We start from the raw sequence: 20,350 nt of genomic DNA, 5'->3' as shown, positions 1-20,350 counted from the left end.
ACAAAAAGCTATTCCAACATTTAATTGTGTTCACAACTAATTTAATTTCTTGTTTCAAGACAAAATTTTCTCTGGAGCAACTTGTGACCATTGCCTCTCGCCATGGCAGCATGATTTCTTGTAGACCTCCCTCTTTACAATTTCATCATGAGAAGGTCAAAATTAGGTCTACTGTGCACCTTTTCTTTACCTGAGCAGTCATCATCCTGTGTTCTGCTGGCTGCCTGGTGCCTGCCAAGCCAGGCATTTGGCTGGTTCCTGCCCTGCCTGCTCTCCCCCACAGCACTTTTTGGAGTACTGGGCTTCCCCTCAGGACGGTCAATGCCCCCTGAACTGCTCCATGGGCTTACCCCAGCCAGGACAGGGAACCTCTCACCATGCGGCTGAACTTATGCTTTAGCAAAGCCACTGGCTTCTTAACTGAGCTCCACAGATACTTCTGAAATATTTCACACAGGTACTTCATTTACTGATGCAAATAGAGGTCTGTGGTGGCAGGTGTAGTGTTTCAAGTGATCTCGAGGTACACTTTCTAACCGAGGGTAGCTGGAATCCATTGTATCGGACCCTGGGATCCCATCCTCGAGGCTGGGTGAGGCCATCTTCATAGGCTGCTGGAAGCCACCTAGCCAAAGCTGTGTTGGATGCTCCCCATCTAGGATGTTCCCTATGAAGAGAAAAAAAAAACAAAACCACAAAAAATCTCCCAAAAGCAACAGCAGCAGCAGAACCTCTGAATATATTCTGAATTTAATATATATAATTTTGGATATATATAAAATTATATTTATATTATATTAATGTTCTGAATATAAGACCTGATCATAAAAATATAATAATAAAAGAATATGAAATATCAGCCACAGAGCAATATGCCATTACAATAAGATGTTCATGTAGCAATCTTTAAAATACTTGTCTTCATGTATGCCAACATTAATTTTACTCAAAAGGAAAATAATGACAATTTAAATTGCTAATTGCCAATGAATTATTAGTATTTCACTCATGTTTATAACCTAAGTTGGTTACTTTTTGACATTTTTAAAATACTTGCTCTGAGAATGAGTTCCTGATAGTGTCTTCACTGCCTATAAAGTGAGATGAACTCTCAAGGGCCTTTACTAGCATCTTTAAAAAGGTGTTTGTTTAGAGTAAGAGTGAGGAAATCAAAACTTAGAAAAATATGAAAAAACCCTAGAGTACAGGTGAAGAAAGCTTAAATGAAAAATGGACACTAGTCACAGAGAAGAAATCATTTAGCAAGAACAAAGGAGCTGGGCTGAGGAGATGGGGCCTGAATCTAGTGGCAAAGCTCCCTCTGGTTGAAGCTATACCAGTTTCTTGGGTCCATCTTTGGGAGGACCTGTGCACAAGACTGAACTATGTTAAGCTGCCAGCCCTAACTGCAGTGTATTTTTTCTCACAACAACTTGCTTTTCTCTGAATGTCACCTGCCTGGGCATATCTTGGCATCATTGCATAACAGTTTTTCATCCCACAGCCAGCATGCCTGGAAGGGAGAAGGGGAGTAAAAAAGTGTAAACAAATGTGTGAAAGTAAGAGGGTGGCAAGAATCAGGTCATACTTAATTTGAAGGTCAGCAAGTGATTCTTGGTGATTTCTATTTATTAGTACAGTCAGTGAGCCTTGGGTTTGACCCAATTAATTTTCCCTCTCTCATGAATATTAGAAATTTTAGGATTTGTTTGTTTTTTGACTAGAAATAATAAATATTTTTTTGCAATGCACTCAGTTGACTAGAATTGTAAAGTAAGTGACAAAACCTAGAAATATTTCTGGAATGTTGGTAGAAATACAATGTTGAAACATACATTTACATATCTACCAGTAAGCTAAACAATTATTATATTAATATTTCATTGATCTCCAGCACACTGAAGAGACTCAATTTGCCAAGCTATATGGTGCAGTAATACACTTAATTATCCACAATAATTCACACTTGAAGGTTGAAGTATGCTTTAATAAAGCATTCAAATTAGTTACAGTTGATTTGCCTTTATTGAAATTGCATAAAATACTGCACATAGTGTAGTGCTATTTCACTCAATTAAAAATAATGAAATGTTAATGTAGCTGCTTAACCAGTGATTTTTCTCCTGATTGCTTTTGTATTTTAGCAGATCACTGGAACTCTACTTTAGTAAAACCCCTCTCATATGCCTTTTTATTATTGCATTAAACGTGTTAATGTCTTGGAATCTTGCTTGAGTTAAAAAGGCAGCTGAAATATGAGATTTTGCTACCATACAGCTTTATAAAGTATTCAGATTTGATTACTATATATGCTGTTAATGGAAAGTGGGAGTTTTCATTTACTTGTGAAATACTGGAATTCCACCATGCGGATTTTATTTTGGCTGCCTGAGAAGCAACCTGGAATCTTAAGCTGCCATTCACTATCCAGATATTTATCTTTTGAATCTTATTTTAATGTTCTGCCTAGTTTCAAGTAGATGGAATGAATGTCATATGGCAACTTAATAATTGGAGTTTATGATGTTTTATGTTGTGCTGAGCTATCATGCATGTAACTTTTGGAAACATGGGACACTTCTGGAAAATAAGCCTGCTGCTAATTGAACACTTAGCTTGCACTGAGGTGAGGTAGCTAACTCAAAGGAAACATCTCAATTCCTTCTCATGGAAGTCAAGGGATTCAGTCAGGATTGCTCATTCTTTCCACTAGGTGAGCCATACTCACACTCCTAACTCTGCTGGTACTGGACCTCCAGACAGCATCAGGTCCTTACCTGAGAGAATGGTTAATGACACAACAATGAAACAGAAATGCTGCAGATAAAATTCCTCCCAAATGCCCCAAATATTAGGTGTACAAAAAGTAAGCTAGTTATCTAACAATCTGTCCATCAAGCCATAAAGTCAGACAGTTCCTGGGTGCCATCCTGTGATTCCATTCTATTTCTCACTATCAGGAACAGCCAAAGATGCAGTCTTGCAGTAGACATATAACTACCTCTGAAAGCTAACATTAGGTGAAGCTAATTGCACTGTGAGAGTCCATTTCTTTAGTACCTGTAATTCCTTCACCCATGAATTCCTCTCATTATACTTGACAATAAAAAAATACACAGATCAATACTAGCTAGTTCAGATTAAAAAATGGGAAAAAATACCTCATTGGATTTTCCTTGTGTTCTTTATTCTACAGTTTAAAATAATGCAATTTTATTTTGCTTGTTTAGGCAGAAAGGAAACTAGAATCTGGTAATATCTCTTACTAGTTAAAATGGATAATAACTGCTGGGAATGTCGGATGCTGTGTTGATATTCACCATAGAAAGTCATATTTATGCTATTCCACTAGACCTTTGTTCTAGGAAGTGCACACTAAAACTAAGCAATCTTAGCGTTGTGGAAAAAAAATTTTAGAATTGATCTGATTTGTCCCAAATGTGCAAACAGATTTGGCAGAACATCTGTAAAGCATTTCTGTGCTCATTTCTAAACAGATTAAAAAAGATTTTTCTTGTGGACAAACAATTCCAGTACAAATTTTGTTTCTAAATTTCACTCATGAAATGCAGCATTTACTGACCTACAGTACAGCTACATATTCAAACAGAGTGAGCAAAAGTACAAATGCAACATAGGTCTTGATGAATTTTCTGCCTAAAAGCTGTAAAGCAAGGAAAAGCACAGACTGGTATTTCATTTAATGTCTGAAGTCTTCAAAGCTGGCTTACATCACAAAATATATTATTTGCATTACAGTATTATGAGCTTTTTAAGCTGATGTATTTCAGTAGAACTAGTATTTCAAGGGACTCACAAAGTTTTAGACTCAGTAAAGACTTGATTCATTGGTTTCAAAGCCTTTGGTTTTGGAGGGTGTTTTGTGGCCTTACACCGTTTACAGACATTTAGAGCAAAGAATCTAAAATACCACCAAGTATGAGTGGTGGGTTTAAGTTAGATGTGGTACAAGCATAAAAATATACAAAGTAGAACAGAGTGACTACAGACCAGACCCAGTGAATCCCTGTACACATGCTAGTATTGTCAGTCACTGAGGAGAAAAAGGTCTTTTATCTTACCTATAGCAGAGTGCTTCTCTCCATCTCTAGGGAGAAAGACTACACAGGCACTCCTGTAAATTAAGAGTTTCAGCCATGTGTCTATATCCAGCTGCATGAATCTTGGCCAATGTATTCAAGCCCTGATGGAGTTGTCAGTGCAAATATTGTACTAGCTGCTAGTTCAGATTCCAAGCAACTCTGAACATGCCTGGGGGAAATTATGGATATCCACATAGTTAGATTTATAACGCTGATGTATATCAGGTTATGTCCTTTCAGCAAAGAGTCTATCAGGCATGGTCATTGCAAATGACTTGTGATGTAACAAAACAGATTAATCTCGTAAAACTAGACTCAATGAATAACGAAACTACAGAATTGTACTGCTCTTTATGCACCACACTGCAGAGGACCTTAGCCTGTACAATGAGAACAGCCTTCCATTTTCATCTCTGCAGCACTTCACTAGTGAACTTATAGCCACCCTTTCAGTTTGTGACCTTAGGTCTATGTATCCAGAGACAAAATTTGTATTTGAGAACAAATATTGTTTACCCTTGTACTCAAAAGGAATTTAATTCTCAGTTTTACACTCCTTGCATTGGAGAGTTCTGAAAAGACAGGCAGGTCTATTATGTTGGGTTTTGCAGGAAACAATTGCCAAATAGATTAGGCAACAAGTAGATACTCATTATAAAACATAGTCACTAAACATATACAAAGATATATGTAAAATTATAAAAATAATACCTAGAGTCTTTAGATTCATGCTTGCCAAGTGTTAGAGTTATGGGAAAATAGCAACATATTTCTCCTTGGTAAGTAATATTTTTTTCCTGCTTTATAAATTTTATCCAGTTCAATCAAAAATAAATGCTGGGTTAGAATTGTTTTCTTTTTATATAGAAGAAGGCATCTACCAAATAAGTTCGCCCTAAATATGAAGTTTCTCACATAATCCTAGAAGCTTTCAGAGGGTGTAGGATCATCTGGGGACAGCAGGGGGAAGGAACTCTGCAGACCTGAGATATTCCAGAAACACGTGGTTTTATTGCAAGGGTCATGGGCAAAAAGGGCTTTGCCTTCAGCCACCAGCCTTGGCTGAAGGGATGCCCCAAAGAGAGAGGGAGAGAGAGAGGGTATGAGGCAAGGGAGATAGCAGGGGTGAGGGAGGTAAGGGAGGTAAGAGAGCTAAGAGGGCTAAGAGAGCTAGGACAGGTAAGAGGGCAAGAGTCAGAGGGGTGAGAAAGCAAGGACCTTATTACAATACATTATATCTCCTTTTGTGTTGAATATTCTAATTTACAGTGACCAACTGGCACGAGATACAAAACCTACAAACTTTGCATGCGGCCTATGAGAACTACTATATTACCATATAATCCTATATTCTAAACTCTAAAGACTACCTTTCTTATCTACTTTTTCCATGATACCTTGGTAGGGTGGAGAGGAGCTACACCCTTGGGTCCTTTTGTTTTCTGTCCTTCCACCTGTCTCCAGCTAATCACTGTCTTCCTGCCTGCCATGACCACATCTCAAAGCTGGCCTTCATTTCTATTTCACTCACAGGTTTTATATCTTTAGTATTTCTTGCCAGGCAATCATATTTGTAAGTTTTTCTTGTCTCATCTTTCCCAACAAGAGGGAAACCCTCTTTATAAAAGGTGGTGCACCAAAGTTTAAATGATGAGTTCTTCCTCCAGGAACTTTCACAGGCACCTAATTTACAGACATTTTGAGGCCAAAGTTAACTGATTAACTGATTAACATCAGTCACCCTTCACCAATTTCCTTGGAAAAAGTAAACACGGCTTCTTGGGTTTAAAGAATGAGAAAGAAGGATTTTTCAGGACACAATTCTTATCATACATACCTGTTATTGCAGGCACCAGTGATGAGTCGATATTTATTAGCTAAGCAATTATTTGGACATTTTGGTGGCAACATATAAGGCAGGCATCCAGAAATATTAGCAATCATAGTGAGCAGATCAGCTGATAAATGATCTGAAAGGAAGAACCCAGACAAGCAATTTTCTCTATTGGATTTAGCTGCTTGAGTAGAAAAGGTATTATTTTCAGCTGCATCTACAGAATTCTCCCTCTTCCTTGGAAAGAGCACTTAGTGAGAAGCGTTGCAAGAGGCTTTGTCAGGGACTTAGAGGAAGAGCTGGTTTTATTAGCTGATGCATAGAGAAAGGGAAGAGAGAGTTCTAGCAAGAGCTGGGAACTGAGGTTGACCTGCTCGCTGCTTCCTTCTTTCCTGGTGTTCTAGTCCTTTGCTTGCCTGGTCCCTGTGTTTACAACAAAGGTGTAAAAAATGCCATTCAAGTACAAAAGTGTATGCCAAGGAGTAAAAATGTGGAACTGAAAAGATGCAGAAATTTAAAGACTTTGCAGCTGACTATAGGACTCAGTGTTGAGTGGAAGAGAATCAGAATTATTAGCTGGAATTTGAAGCTAGGTAAAATCAAGTACCTTTATACTAGTAGACAGCATGTTATAAATATATTTCTGATACAATCCAAGATGGGTCTCCCAGTGAGCATCTGATGATGAGGGAAAAAGCCACACCATTGGGTAGGCTGCAGAGAGCTGGCACCTATTGTCACCTCTGCAGGGGTTGAAATATGTATGGCCAGTTGGAAGTGGATATATGCCTGAAACAGGAGCAACCTGGTCTAGAGGAAGGTTGTGCTGCCCATGGCAGGGGCTGGAACTAGGGAGTCTCTAAGTTCTTTCCAACCCAAACCTTTCTATGATTCTATGAATATCCTTCCTAAACTCAGAGAATCCTTGACATTCAAAGTGACTACAACCATCACATGATGAAAGATGAGGGGAGAGGTAACATATAACTCTTGCCCTTGTCTCCCCACTGGCTAATGCATATCACCCAGTCCCAATATCTATTTATTCTGCCTATTCAACTCAGAAGTAAGCTGCTTTAGTCCATTGTTCAAACGAAAATATTAAGCCATAAAAACAAACAACAAATGTTCAAAAAACAAATTAGCTCAAAAAACGTTCTGCTGAGCAGTTAGAACCTGTACAAGGCAGTAGTGAGAACAGAGAGAGAATACTTTTTTAGAATGGCTACATAATCTTTTCATTATGTACTAGTAACTTGTGTCAAATTTGTGGATAGAGTTGCACTTCTATTTTAGTTCAGGTTCAAAATTATACTCAGACCCCATCTCCCCAGTTATCTGAGCTACCTAGAGACTCACATTTTTTCTTTAAAGACAATTTAGTTCTTTAATTCATGTAAAACTATTTTGTTGTGGCACATAGACTGTACAATGTCTATTCACATTCTCTTAATGTTGTTTCAGCTCTGAAAATTAACAAGAGCTTTTTGCACTTCTTCAACCCTTTAGAAATTCAATTTCTTTTGAAATCTCACAGCACAAAAATGATTGTATCTATGTGTATGTATATAAATATATGCACAGACATATAGATAGAGATATATTTTTAGTTCTATAAATGTCCCATTAGTTTAGTAAGCCAGATATTTCTGCAAGGAAATAAAATAATAACTTTGGAGCTTTAAGTTTGTTTACAGCACTCTAATGCTTCTATGTCTTGGAAAATAATATTCTAATACTAAGAAAGAACACTCCATGTAAGTGACATAATTAAATTATGGGGGAAAAAACAAGTCAATGTTTCTGATATTTCAAGCCTTCCAGACACCAGACAGACATCTTGAAATTTATCTCTAATTAACAGCAAGTGTTTTTCTTAGACCACATTGAACTTTCTGTAATCTCTTTCTTTCCCATCTAATATATTAAAAAAACCCTAGTTAAAGTGGAAATAAATGTGCAACAGTGATGCCTAATAAAATTAGTTTTGGAAATAAGAACATTTTTTTTTAAAAAGAGGGATATGCATATGTTGAAAGGAAGTGTGTTTGAAAATGCCAGTGCCATAGTGTGATAGAATATCAAGCACTAAACCCAAACTGCTGGGGAAGATAGATATTTCACTGTAAACAAACAGCTTGCACCACTGAGGACATGCAGGCTGATTTATAGGCAATACAAGTACACAGTCATGACTTCACAGGATGCCAATAGTGTAGTACTGCTCTCCTCAACTATAAGAACACCACCCACACTCCAGCAAAGAAAAATGTAAACCTGAGGTGCTTTCAAGAACAAAGGAAAGTGCAAAATAAAATAAAAGTGAACTTAACTGAATTTTAATCTAAAAGACAGCATTCAACAAATCAATAGGGTTGTTTGCCAATGTCAATATACTGTATTTACCAGTTGGATGCAATGAACGTTTGTGCTTCTGGCAAACCTTTTGTTTCAGCGCCTGAATTGACATTTCCATTCGTTCAGCTGCTTGGGAAATATCGTGACTCTCTTGTTCAGGAAATTTTGAGAAAGCCAGCAGCAGAGTAGGTGCTGCTATTCCCCTTCCTTGGATCGTTCTGTAATTGAGATAAATATAGAAGGTTTTGCAATGTATACATTTTTAGAATTTTTTCGTAACAATAAAGCTGTCTGTGTTATTTTCATAACAATAAAGCTGGATACATTGTAAGTTTATGGTATTTAAGGTATTAAGGCATATTTTGATTGAAGAATACACTGGGAAACCAAAAAGGAAGGCTATTTTGTGACCTTGTTCTGCAAGAAAAATTCTTAGAGAAACTGTGCTTCTGTTGGACACCCAAGACAAGAGTTCATTTTGTGGGAAGCCTTTAGGATGAGAAAGAAACTACTGGGGTGAGCAGAGCCTGCAGCACGAAGTGGAAGCCCTTGTGCAAGATAGTCACAAAAGAGGCCTCCCAACTCACTGCTGTGAGTAGGTTTGCTTTCAGGTAACATTTAATACCCAAGACTATCCTCAATCATCAATAGGACTTCTGAGCACCAATTCTCTTTAAAGTCTATATATCCGCATACACAGTATTTCAAAGGAAGCTTAGTAGCCTTGTATCTGGAGTAAGTGGTCTCAGTTTTATTCCTAATAAAATTTGAATTCCTAATTGAAACAGTCATTGTTAATCATTTATCTTTAGCATCTCCCAGCATTTATCTCATTTAATGTATCCATCAAATAATTGCCACAATATCCTGTGAGACAGATAAATATCAGTATCTCCATCTATTACATGAGGCAGTTGAGCCACTGAAAACTTGAGACTTATATTTTTAAATGCCTTAGGATTGTCACCAAAATACTAACACTAAAAACTGAGAGTGACCTCAGTCTCTACATACAGAGGGGCAACAGTTCTTGACAAGTTCTGTCCATATAAACAGTCAACACCCACAGAGCTCTGCAAATCATGACTAATTTTCAAATCACAGGGATAAATCTTTAAGAAAATCTAAGCAGAAGTGTGGGGATTGTACCCTGTAAAATTTAGTTGATGTGTTGAAGTGAATTTTAGAGTGAAATTTAGTTGAATTTTGGAGCGAAACTAATTTTATGTTGCACAGAAATCTAGTCAGAAAAGGGCTCATTCTCATACTATAACTCAAGCACAAAGGAGTATTTCCCCTAATTTGTTTCCTATCCATAGCCCAAGATAAATGTTTTATTTCCTTTCCCTTATCTTTTTTTACATCTGTTGTAGATGAAAGGGGAAATATGAAATTCACTTTAACAGTCTAATTTAAGGCAACAGGGTTTGGCTCCTGATGCCATAGGAGCTGTTCCTGTCTCACTCTGCACTGGCAAAACATAATTAATGTTCAAAAAAGTCCATGAAAGTATGATTTTTAAGCCACATGTTAATGGAATTTGTTGTGCTATTTAGTTCAGAAAAACATCCATATTTATTTTTGTATTTCTTATTTTGTCTCACATTTTGAGGGAGCAAATTATATGGTGGTAATGCACAAGGTCATATTGGATCAGATAATCAGTGACATAATCATAGAATGGTTTGGGTTGGAAGGAACATTAGAGATCTCCTAGTTCCAACACCCTTGCCATGGGTAGGATCACCTTCCTCAAAGGTAATGGGAGCAGTGATTTTGTGATTATATAGGTGTGTTCTCAAAGAAACAGAAAGATTGACATCAAGCTTTTTGCTATGAAAGCTTTTTTCCCTGAATACATTGTTCACCTTTTTTTTTACCTTTTAATTTCATTACGTGCAGCATAATCCACCAGACTAGAACTTTTCTGGATAGCCTTAGTAATGCAGTTATCTCCAATTTGCTCTCAACAGGGAAAAAACAAAAAGACGAAAGAAAGATGTTAATAAATGGCATAATTATTAAAATATTTACAATTAGAAAATATACAAGTTTCTAATACTAAGGTACAATTTTTGCCCTTTAAAACCATCTCCATCAATATTTTATTCCTGAAGTTAATATTGTGGCTTCTGAGCTTTCTTAAAGGTAAGGCAGGGGTGGTAAATAAATTCTTCTGTAATTTATAAGACTTGGGGATTTAGATTTCCTTGCTTGAAATATAAATCCAATTATGGACATGTTATATAGGACCAAACATAATAAACAGGTCCAACTGAAACATGCATTCTCTGTATGCAGCTGTATTCCTTAGGCTTCATATGTATTTTTCATCAAACTGTCCTTGGACTGACAGGACAAACCTGACCCTCCCTCTCAAGTAATGGGAGGTGGTCTGAGCCACATGAAGAATTCCAGTCCATATTCAAGCAAAATTAAGATCTGGGACTGGGCCTGTGCATGAAAGCCTTATTCTCATTTCTCTTGATGGAACGATATATATAAACATAATAATTCTTCAGCTGTGCTATTTTGCATAATGCTATTATGAGGCTTAGCTTATCCTTCTTTTGTGTACATGCTCATTTATAATAAAAGAACCAGTTGTGTTTAAAGTTCAGCTGCTTTATTTCTATCTGAATTTTATTGGATGGCCCATTTTTGTCTTAGAAAACAAATCATAAAAGATAATGTCAATCATTTATGTACAAACAGTCATCATTTATATACACAGTAATTTTAGAGGAGCAGGTTTTATCTGTAGTCCATACTGTGCTATTTCCATAATCTATTTTTTGAATAGGGCACCCAGCTCAAGGAAGAGAAATGTGTGATGAGGGGTAATCTCTCCTAGGCTAAATTATACTCTACTAAAGTTTTCAGTATCTAAGTATAGCAGTAGCTATTTCTCTTTTTCACCTATGCATAATAAAATATTCAGATGATTCATTTGGTGTTATCATTTGGATTTCCACTATTTTTGAAAACCTTTTTGAGTCTATATAAAACAAGTTTGATTTTTATAGGCCATACAGTAAGTATTTTGAATTCAATATAGTATATTTTTAAATTACTTTTATAAGGCTTGGCTCTGAGAAATATATGTTTGAAGCATTGCTCATCATGTGACATTGATTCTAACTCTGATATAAGAGAGAATAACCACTTGCTATACTTAAATTCCAGTGTCTCTCTTCCTATTCTACTAAGAAGTATGAATTTGGTACCAATACAGTGTCTTCAAAAATGGGGTTCTTGAGTAAGAAACATCTTGTACTGTCTCATCAGACCAAGAACACTCACTCTAAAAAAACCCCACATTTCATCTATTCTGTTTTTATAGTCCATGCACATTTTTGTATATTGGTGCCTTCCTGTGCCTTAGGGAAGGACATGAAAAGTAGGGAGAGGGACTTCTTATATGACAGGATGAGAGGCAATGGTTTAAAACTGACAGAGGGCAGTTTAGATTAGATGTTAGGAAGAAATCCTTTACTTTGAGGATGGTGAGACACTGGAACTGGTTGCCCAGAAAAGTTGTGGGTACATCATTCCTGGAACTGTTGAAGGCTGTATTGGATGAGGCCCTGAGCAACCTGGGCTGGTGAATGGCATCCATACACATGACAGAGGGTGTGGACCTGTGTGGGACCATCCTCCCCAACAGACCTAGATGATCTTTAAGGTCCCTTCCAACCTAAATAATTCTATTATTCTTGGATTCATCTGTATTAACTAACATATAACATAATGTGGTTGTTTTAGACGACATCTTTCCAAACAATTTGTATGGAAGCTCAAAGTAAAGAATCCAGTACGGAAAGAAAATCTGTTCTCCTGTTTTGCAGTGATGGTACAGAAAAGATATCTAATAATAAGTAACAACTTGGGAAAATGTTTTTAATTTAAATTGCTTTGCATATAATTTTATTTTATTTGTGATTCTACACTAACTTCAGGTTAGGAAAACTTTTGTAGAGAATCGTATCACCATCCCTTATGAATCATGTAAACAGCTATAGAATATGAGACTGGTTTGAAATCCGGTTTCTTTGCTATCTCTGCCCTAATTTCATGTAAAATCAATTCCTGCAGATTTATTTTACAATTCAGTCTAGTGTCTACTACCCTTCTAGTTTATTAGATTTTACTGATTTAAATTGAGCAGATGCAAATGATAGTAAAAATGACAAGATTATATTTTTTGAATGTAGGGAATACCACAATCTGAGATGCTCTAAAATCCACAGGGTGCCAGCAGCCAACAGATCCACAGGAGGGAAGCACCCTTGTGGGACAGCCAGGAGGGTGCCAGGTGGGACATCCTATGGCAACTATGGCCTCTAGGATGATTAGCAGATGGAGAAAGAAATCCAGCAATCATGTTCAGCAATGCATCCACTGACATATGAATGTCACTAAGAAAGTAAAATCACTCCTAATCAAATAAGTGGTTGAGATACATTACACATAAAAAGTTTTACTTACTTAGTTTATGAAACTGCAATTTAAAGGAAAATCTCCATGGAACTGTCAGAAAAGAATTCTCAGAAAAGCCAGATAGTGTATTTTGCACATAAAAGAGATTGGGCTATACTGCCATTGCTAAACTATCTTCAGTGTCAGTGTATTTTCAGCTCAACAGTCAACATTAGAAACTGACTTGTATTTTTACTGTTACTTACCAAAGATGGTGGCTTTCCCTATTTGAAGGAAAGAAAAGAAAACAGCCATGAAGGCTATAACTGCTGAAAATCCCAAAATAACGAAAACTTTCATCTACAAGAAAGAGGAGATAACTGTTGAAAATATATATACGTTCATCTTCTAATTATAAGCCAGACTATAAATAATTTTCTGTATATGGCAAATTTTACTTTAAGATTAGATTTCCAGCAATGTTCTGACTGTTTTTGAAGTTCAAAGTAATTCACTTTCTCTTTTTCCCTTCCTTATTTATTACTTTTCTTTTACATTTTGAGAAGCTTCTAGCACAATGATACACGTAATTATTTTATAACATAATACATTCTCACAATATCAGCACACCTAGCCTATGTATTAGAAATTCATCAATAATTTACCCCCATTCATTCTGAACTTCTCTGTGCACTACACTGATTTGATTGTAAATTACTGATTGCAAATAAGATCATGAAATGGCCAAACTGATAACAATTAATCAGACCCTAATCTATGCTCCTGTCCGTAGACAACAGTGGTATCAAAGCAGCACAGTGAACATGCTCACTCAGCTGACATGAGCTGCATTCTCCATTTCAGTACTGGCATTTTGGCAGTTCTTAAAGCAGTGCAACTATATAAGCTCTCCAAGAGGTATCATTTTTCACATGCACTATGTCGACTGGAAATTGAAAGATTTGAAATATTTTTTAGCTCCATATCTTATCAAAATAATAATAATAAAAAATCAAGTCTGAAAATTCAGAGAAACTATATTGCCCATAGAAATTCAATGTGAAAACACCCCTTCCTTTTACATTTATGAGTTAATATGCTGAATTTCTTCTGGAAAATGGCAAGCAAAAGTTTTATTGTCTGACCTTTTGTCTGCTGAGGAGATTATCTTCCACAGTTCTGTACTTTATCGATGGCAGTAACTGTTCTGAATTATGAAAGCCAAGTGCTTTCCAGGGGCCCAGTTTATGCTACCAGCTTTACGCACTGGTACTCACTCAAGCTTTAACGGTGCAAATTATTTCAAAATCTTTTTGGCCACAGTTATGTTCCCACAAAGCAGAAACTGACGTTAATACTTGACTTGTTTACTTTTTCCTGCTGGGAAGCAAAAGATAACTGTGTAGTCATTTCTTACATCAGAATTATTTCCCTGAAAATGAGAAGGAAAATAAGTTCATATTAAATAGATATGTGTGTGTATGTATATATATATGCAGTTGCCATGCTACATAGTAAAATAAACTATTTTTCATTAGTTTTTAATTTTAAAAGAAATTTATTTGAAAACTAAGCAACTTTGTGTCCAATTTTATGCATTCTATAGTTTGTGCTTTACCAAAATAACCATTTGGAATTCAGATGTTAAGCCCCAGCTGGTTGCCCACCAACTTTCTTTCTCTGAGGCCAGCTATTTTTCTTTAGTTACACTTTTCAGCCCTATTGCTTCTTTTAAAGTCAGTAGTTTGACCTAAGAATCTGTTTGGCTGGGCTTTTTTCCATTTTCCTATAGAGGCAGAGAGATCAAAATCAGATCTGGAATCAGCATTGAGGATTCCTTCATTTACTCTTTGCTGGTCATCCCAGGAAGATCACAAGGTGGAGCCAAAGATCAGTATTTTGGTCTCTGCCATAGGGAAGAGGGTGAGTGGGGCGTGGGTAGCAGGGAGCATCCTGGAGCCTGAGGCTGAGGTACATGGTGGTGAAAGGAAACTCAGGAGCCTGTGAACTGACTAGAGGACAAACTCCAGGATGCTATTAAAGCCATTTGGGAGTATCATCCATAACCTGTTCACTGCAAAGATAAGTGGACATGGTTGAGAAGTAATCACAGAACAAAGAGGAGCAGCCCTCTATTGGAAAAGTAGGTTTATGCTCATTGGCTGTAGGATTTAATATTGCAGACAAGAAGTCAAACTTGCAATACCTCTTTATCCTGTTCCAAATTGTAAATCTTTTAAGATTATATTTCCTTACATAAGCAAGTATAAAGGAGATTGACTTCTTCTAAGGCACAGCAAAGCATTGAGAAAAGCAGATCCATTCCAAACACCTAATAGAATAAAAAGCTCGCACTATATCCTTTCATATACTTCACAAGTACTGCAGATTTTCTTTTTGAGGGATGAGAGACTTCCTTAAAGTGAAAAACAGGTGTGATTCTCTTTGCTGTTTCACAGTCTAAAACCAAAACTTCCCCATTTAGTTCAAAAAGAGAACACCTACATCAAGGTTTGTACAAACAAGGATCTCAACATTTGCTCATTGGTTGTAGTTGAAATGTTTGTCAACAGTGGGCCGTAAATGGTTACATTCAGTAAATTGGTCTTTGATTAAAAAATTGAATGGCAACATTTATTTTGTGTTTTTCTGAGTGTGAATATTTAACTGACCTCTGAGCAACAAATACAGTTTTAGTTAAAACCTGTGTGAAGTCTTAGTTATACTGGACTCACACAGACAGGCAAAGCTGAATTCCTATTCTTACAGGAGATCATTCAGAATCTTGTTATAGAAAACTGATGAAAGAGAATTAATAGGGTAAAAATTAGTTGCTCAAGAAGAGCCTTAATTTTTTTTACTCCAAGATTTGCATATTGCCACTGTAAGTGCAGAAAATTTTGATAAATATCCTGCTGAATGTCCCTCCTTTGTTCCAGATTTTCTGTTAGCTGTCTGTCTTAAGACATTCTTCCTGCAGAAAGGGTGTCAAACCTTTCATGCCCAGCAGTGAAACCGCACAGATCAATTATGGTCTAAACATGGAGTACAAGACCTGTATAAAACAGTTCCTATGCTAAAGAAATCTCTTGAGAAAAGCAGCAGTGAACCTTAACAATTAACCATATTAAAATTACTAAGCTTTAAATTGACTCGTTCAATTTTGCAACATTCCCAAAATTTAAATCTGCACATGAAGACCGATGTTGTATCTATGTTCTTAAAAGTTAAAGACCTGTAAAATGAATCTTTGAGTTGAGGATAAAATGATAAATTTTGTTCAAGGAAATACCCCAAAGCAATAGAATTTCATATTACTCACATATATGAATTTCTATAAACCTACTATGGTATTTAGAAAAATTATCTCATACTTAAAATATTATGCAGTTGCAACTGATATAGGAAACATACACAATTCTATAATCTCAAAAGAACTTATATTTGCACTGTAACAGCCTGCAGCCCTGCCAGGCTCTCTAAGGCATCTTCAGTTCTTACAGACATTGGATTAGAATGAGAGACCTCCACCACAAATCTGTGCTGCTGCAGGAGCTATTTTTGATAGCAGATTACACTGTTTTGTACCTTTATTGGCAATCCTGGGGTCTAGCAAAGCATGAAGGACACTGTTAATATGTATATCTAATCCATAATAGAAAAATTAGTTTCTAATCTCTTCTGGCTTTTAAAGTTCTAAGAACATTTTTGTAAGAGAAGAGGCAAACAGTGCATATAACTGCACAATACTTCAACAGAAGCAATTTTGCTGAAGTTCCAGCTTAACAACATAGAAGCAACAGCAAAAAGCCTCATTTTAATATGTTGAGCAAAATACCACAAGTCGAAAAAGCAAAGAGAAGAGTGAAAGAGAAGTAGTTCTGTGGGAAAGATCAATTTAGCTGGGTTTCAATGATGCCATTACCTAAAGAGAGTGAAAGCAATAAAATTAAATTGATTCCAGAAAAATACAAAGTACTTAAAGTAAGTAGGAGTAGAGAAGACCTTGTAGAGAAGTCTGAAAGCCAGAAATGGGATGAAGAAGGTGAATAGGCAACAATTATTCACAGTCTACTCCAGCAGAGAACTAAAGGTCACACAGGCTGAACCAAACAAAAACATACTGTTATTTAGACAACCCAAAGCTATACCATGAAACAACTTATATCTGGTTAAAACTTCATATAAGTTCATAGAAATGTTTTCACAATTTCATGGAATAAAAATATATTAAGGCCCATGAAGGCCTTACATTTACAGCAGAGACTCCTGAATCACAAATTAACCATGGGTGGAATTTTTCTTATCCTTTTTTTTTTTTTTCCACAGACTTCTCCCAGCATTAACTATTGGTAGGGGGAGGAGATGGTTTTTGTTTGGTTTTGATATTTGTTTGGTTTTGGCCTGTTCCTGTTTGGTGGTTTTTTTGTTGTTGTTTTTTTTTTTTTTTTTTTTTTTTTTTTTTTTTTTTTGTTGCTCTCAAATAAAATAATATAATGCTAAATGTCTCTTAGAACTGGGTGGATGGCTGGGCCCAGAGGGTGCTGGTGAATGCTGCCACATCCAGCTGATGGCTGGTCACCAGTGGGGTTCTTCAGGGTTCAATATTGGGGCCAGTCCTTTATCAATTATTTGGACAAGGGAACTGAAGGCACCCTCAGTCAGTTTGCTGATCAAACCAGTTTGGGAGGGAGTGTTGATCTGCTGGACCAGAGTTGGATTTGATCATCACATGCTAATTTTAATGTATGATGCTGAAATCATGTTCTCAGATAAATTATTTTTCTCAGAAGTAGGTGGAATGAAACATCTACAGAACATGAGATTGTCTTATGTTCATTTAAACTCAAATTGATGCTTTATCTCATGCAAGCAAACATTAAAAACTCTAGTTACAGGAAGAATCCCTCAGATGTTCTATTGTTAAGGAGTAACCCAACTTGCAGAACAAAACAATGTAAAGATAAATTTAACTGCAGAGAAGAGCCCACTCAATTTCTTGTGTCTGAATTCATGCAAATCCTGTATATCACTGTTTGAAAACTCTGCCTTAACTAATGAGCAAATTATGATTTATATGAAAAGATGCGGAACAGATGAACATTTTTTAAGGTCTATGGAAGGTCTGAAATTCAGTGGCTTGAATCACAAAAGCTTTTCCTTTTAAAATGAGACAGAAAATTAATCTTTCATCTTCACAGAGCACTAGTTTCAGACCAAGCTCAGACTCTTTCAGACAGATCATTTTAATTGCAAGCTTCATGGTGAACTTTCTGCCTTCCTCCAATGCACGGCCTTCTTGCAGAGACCACTGCTGTTCCATATGGTGAAGTTTATGTCTTGGATTTAAGGATGATCAGTAGATACACCATATGTCATGTCATAAAGTGGATCAAATACTAATTAGACACAATCTTTTGTAAGTTAGGAGAAAACAGAAATGGATTTAGCAAAACAAAAACAATGACCACATAATAAAATTATGACAGTCAAATTTTAGTATTCAGCCTGCTGTGAATGGGGCTCTCAGCATGGTTAGTGACAAATCCACGAAAGAATTTAAGATTCCAGAGGGAAAACTGGGAAGTGAAAGTAGTGACAGTGATTCATTACCATACTCAAAGGATGGCAGATGTTTTTGTCCTGCTTTTGTAGTGAAATATTTCCATGGTAGGAATCATGACAAATTGGTGTCTCACTTTAGAAGCTCTTTTGATAGCACTAGGATCTGGACCAATGTCTTTGACCTCCTGCCTCTCAAGACTAATTTATTGGGAAACTCCAGTCAGTAACAATATTTGCATCTTGTACTCATCATTTGAAAGAAAAAAAAGGTGATGTAGTAAAAGTACTCAAGAAAAGGAGGTGATATCTATAAAGGAAGAGGAACAGGGAATCATAATGGAGAGAGAATCTGCCCTGCAGATCAGTGTGAATGCTGTATCATGAAGAACTTTTTATGGTAGTTGTGTGTTCTTAGCTGTTCTAACCAGCTGGGTCAGACATCTCAGTAGGATATTGGTACAGTCCATTCTGAGGAGTGCTATTCTCTCTCTGCACTGTCTGAAACCAAAACATCTGAGTTTTTTTAGGCTGTATACCATGCCCAAAATGAGGCATTACAAATGGTTGTGATATGGAAGCCTCTCTGTAGACCCAAATGTTGCAATAATTTGGAGAGCAGTGCTTGAATTCCTCCTCACATTTAAGTGCTTTTGCTGTTCTGCTTTAGTGACCTGCCTGGTAGGTTGCATCATCCCAGGCATGGCATTGACTTTCTAACTTTATTATTTAATTTTGAATTACTTGTTTTTATCAATTCAAAGACAAAGGCAATGAGAGATATTAACAGAGTAAGAAATCATTCTGGAGTTATCAGTTTGGAAAAAGAGGTAGTAAAGGGAAACAAACAGCCAGTGATGTTCGATGATCTCAAGATGGCCACCTGCTCATCAAATGGACTGTTCACTAGGCACATCTTACATTATAAACACATTTTGTTAATTGAAAACCACATTTTAAATCTGATGAGTTACTCTTGAACTGTTTCATCCAAGTTCATATTCACTCGGGCAAATGAGTATGCTTCCAAATTAATCTCCAAATTTCCATTAGTCTGTCACAAATCAGGAAAGTAAATGATCTGAAGAAGTTAAATGAAACATTCTTCATGAGAGCTGATATTAAGAGGTCACAAAGCACTACTCTCTGGAATATTTAGTGTTCAAGTGAGTCTTATGGCTGAGTAATAAAAACATCTTGGCTATTTGACGTCATGTCAAGGTTCCAAAAATCTTGAACTGTTGTTTTTAACACCCTGATGGGTTTGAAGCATTCTGTAACTAAAGTACATTTTCTAAAACTCTCAGACTGAACAAACAGGAGATGCTACAGCTTTCTTATTTCTGTGTTAAAACATACAGATGCAAAAGGCACATAAGAATTAATAAGCATGCAGTATTAAATAGTAACTAATAGCATCCATGAAACCTATCACATTTAAATTAGTATTAATAAGAATCAATACTTTGTAAAAATAAGCTGAGGTCACCAAATAAGTGAAGGAACAGGGAAGAGTATGTGTGTGTATTTGTATGTACATATGCATTAAATAATATATACATACTCACATACACATGCACACAGACAAACACAACAAAAGAATACATTTTTTACTGAAGTTTTCATACCTGAACTGAGGCAAAATTAATAATAGATAACATGGTAGACTGACAAAAAAATACAGTCAAACATAAAGTGGTATCTTTAGAAATAAAGGTTATAGATAATAAACATGTGATAAGAAAATTTAGAGAAACCGTGACTCAGGAGAAAGAAAAAGATATAAAGGAACCATTTATCACTGATTCTCAACAGACTTTATAATTTAGTGCTCTGGTAAGAGAAAACAATGTGCGTCGCTGATATATAAAAGGAAAAAAAAAAGACTTGGTGTCAATCTTTGGAACTGGTAACTCTACTACAAGTTTGTCACATCCACTTTTGAGATCTGCAGACTGTGAGTAAGCTTTAACAATGTGAGGCTTAAAGGAGTGAAGGATCTTAGTTTGATGTGAAAATGCTGAAATTTGTCATTTTAAGTGGTGGAGTATTTACATTAAAAAAAACCCCAAAA

General features: G+C 36.3%; 1 protein-coding gene and 1 long non-coding RNA gene across 2 annotated transcripts in view; one reads left to right on the top strand and one right to left on the bottom strand.

The window, feature by feature from the left end:
- LOC310907498 overlaps positions 1-20,350 on the top strand; it is a 245,642-nt gene that overhangs the window by 30,248 nt on the left and 195,044 nt on the right. The gene's annotated exons all lie outside the window — the stretch shown is intronic.
- TPO (thyroid peroxidase) overlaps positions 1-20,350 on the bottom strand; it is a gene marked incomplete at both ends in the record, with an annotated part of 44,089 nt that overhangs the window by 23,277 nt on the left and 462 nt on the right. Inside the window, 3 exons of the mRNA XM_083856151.1 lie at positions 538-667; positions 5,941-6,073; positions 8,344-8,513. Of these exons, the coding sequence (XP_083712277.1) occupies positions 538-667; positions 5,941-6,073; positions 8,344-8,513 (433 nt within the window). The remainder of the gene's footprint in view (positions 1-537; positions 668-5,940; positions 6,074-8,343; positions 8,514-20,350) is intronic.

Source organism: Zosterops lateralis (genome assembly GCF_965231275.1).
Source record: "Zosterops lateralis genome assembly, chromosome: 3".
NCBI classification, from domain to species: Eukaryota; Metazoa; Chordata; class Aves; order Passeriformes; family Zosteropidae; genus Zosterops; species Zosterops lateralis.
This window is presented reverse-complemented; position numbering and strand designations above follow the sequence as displayed.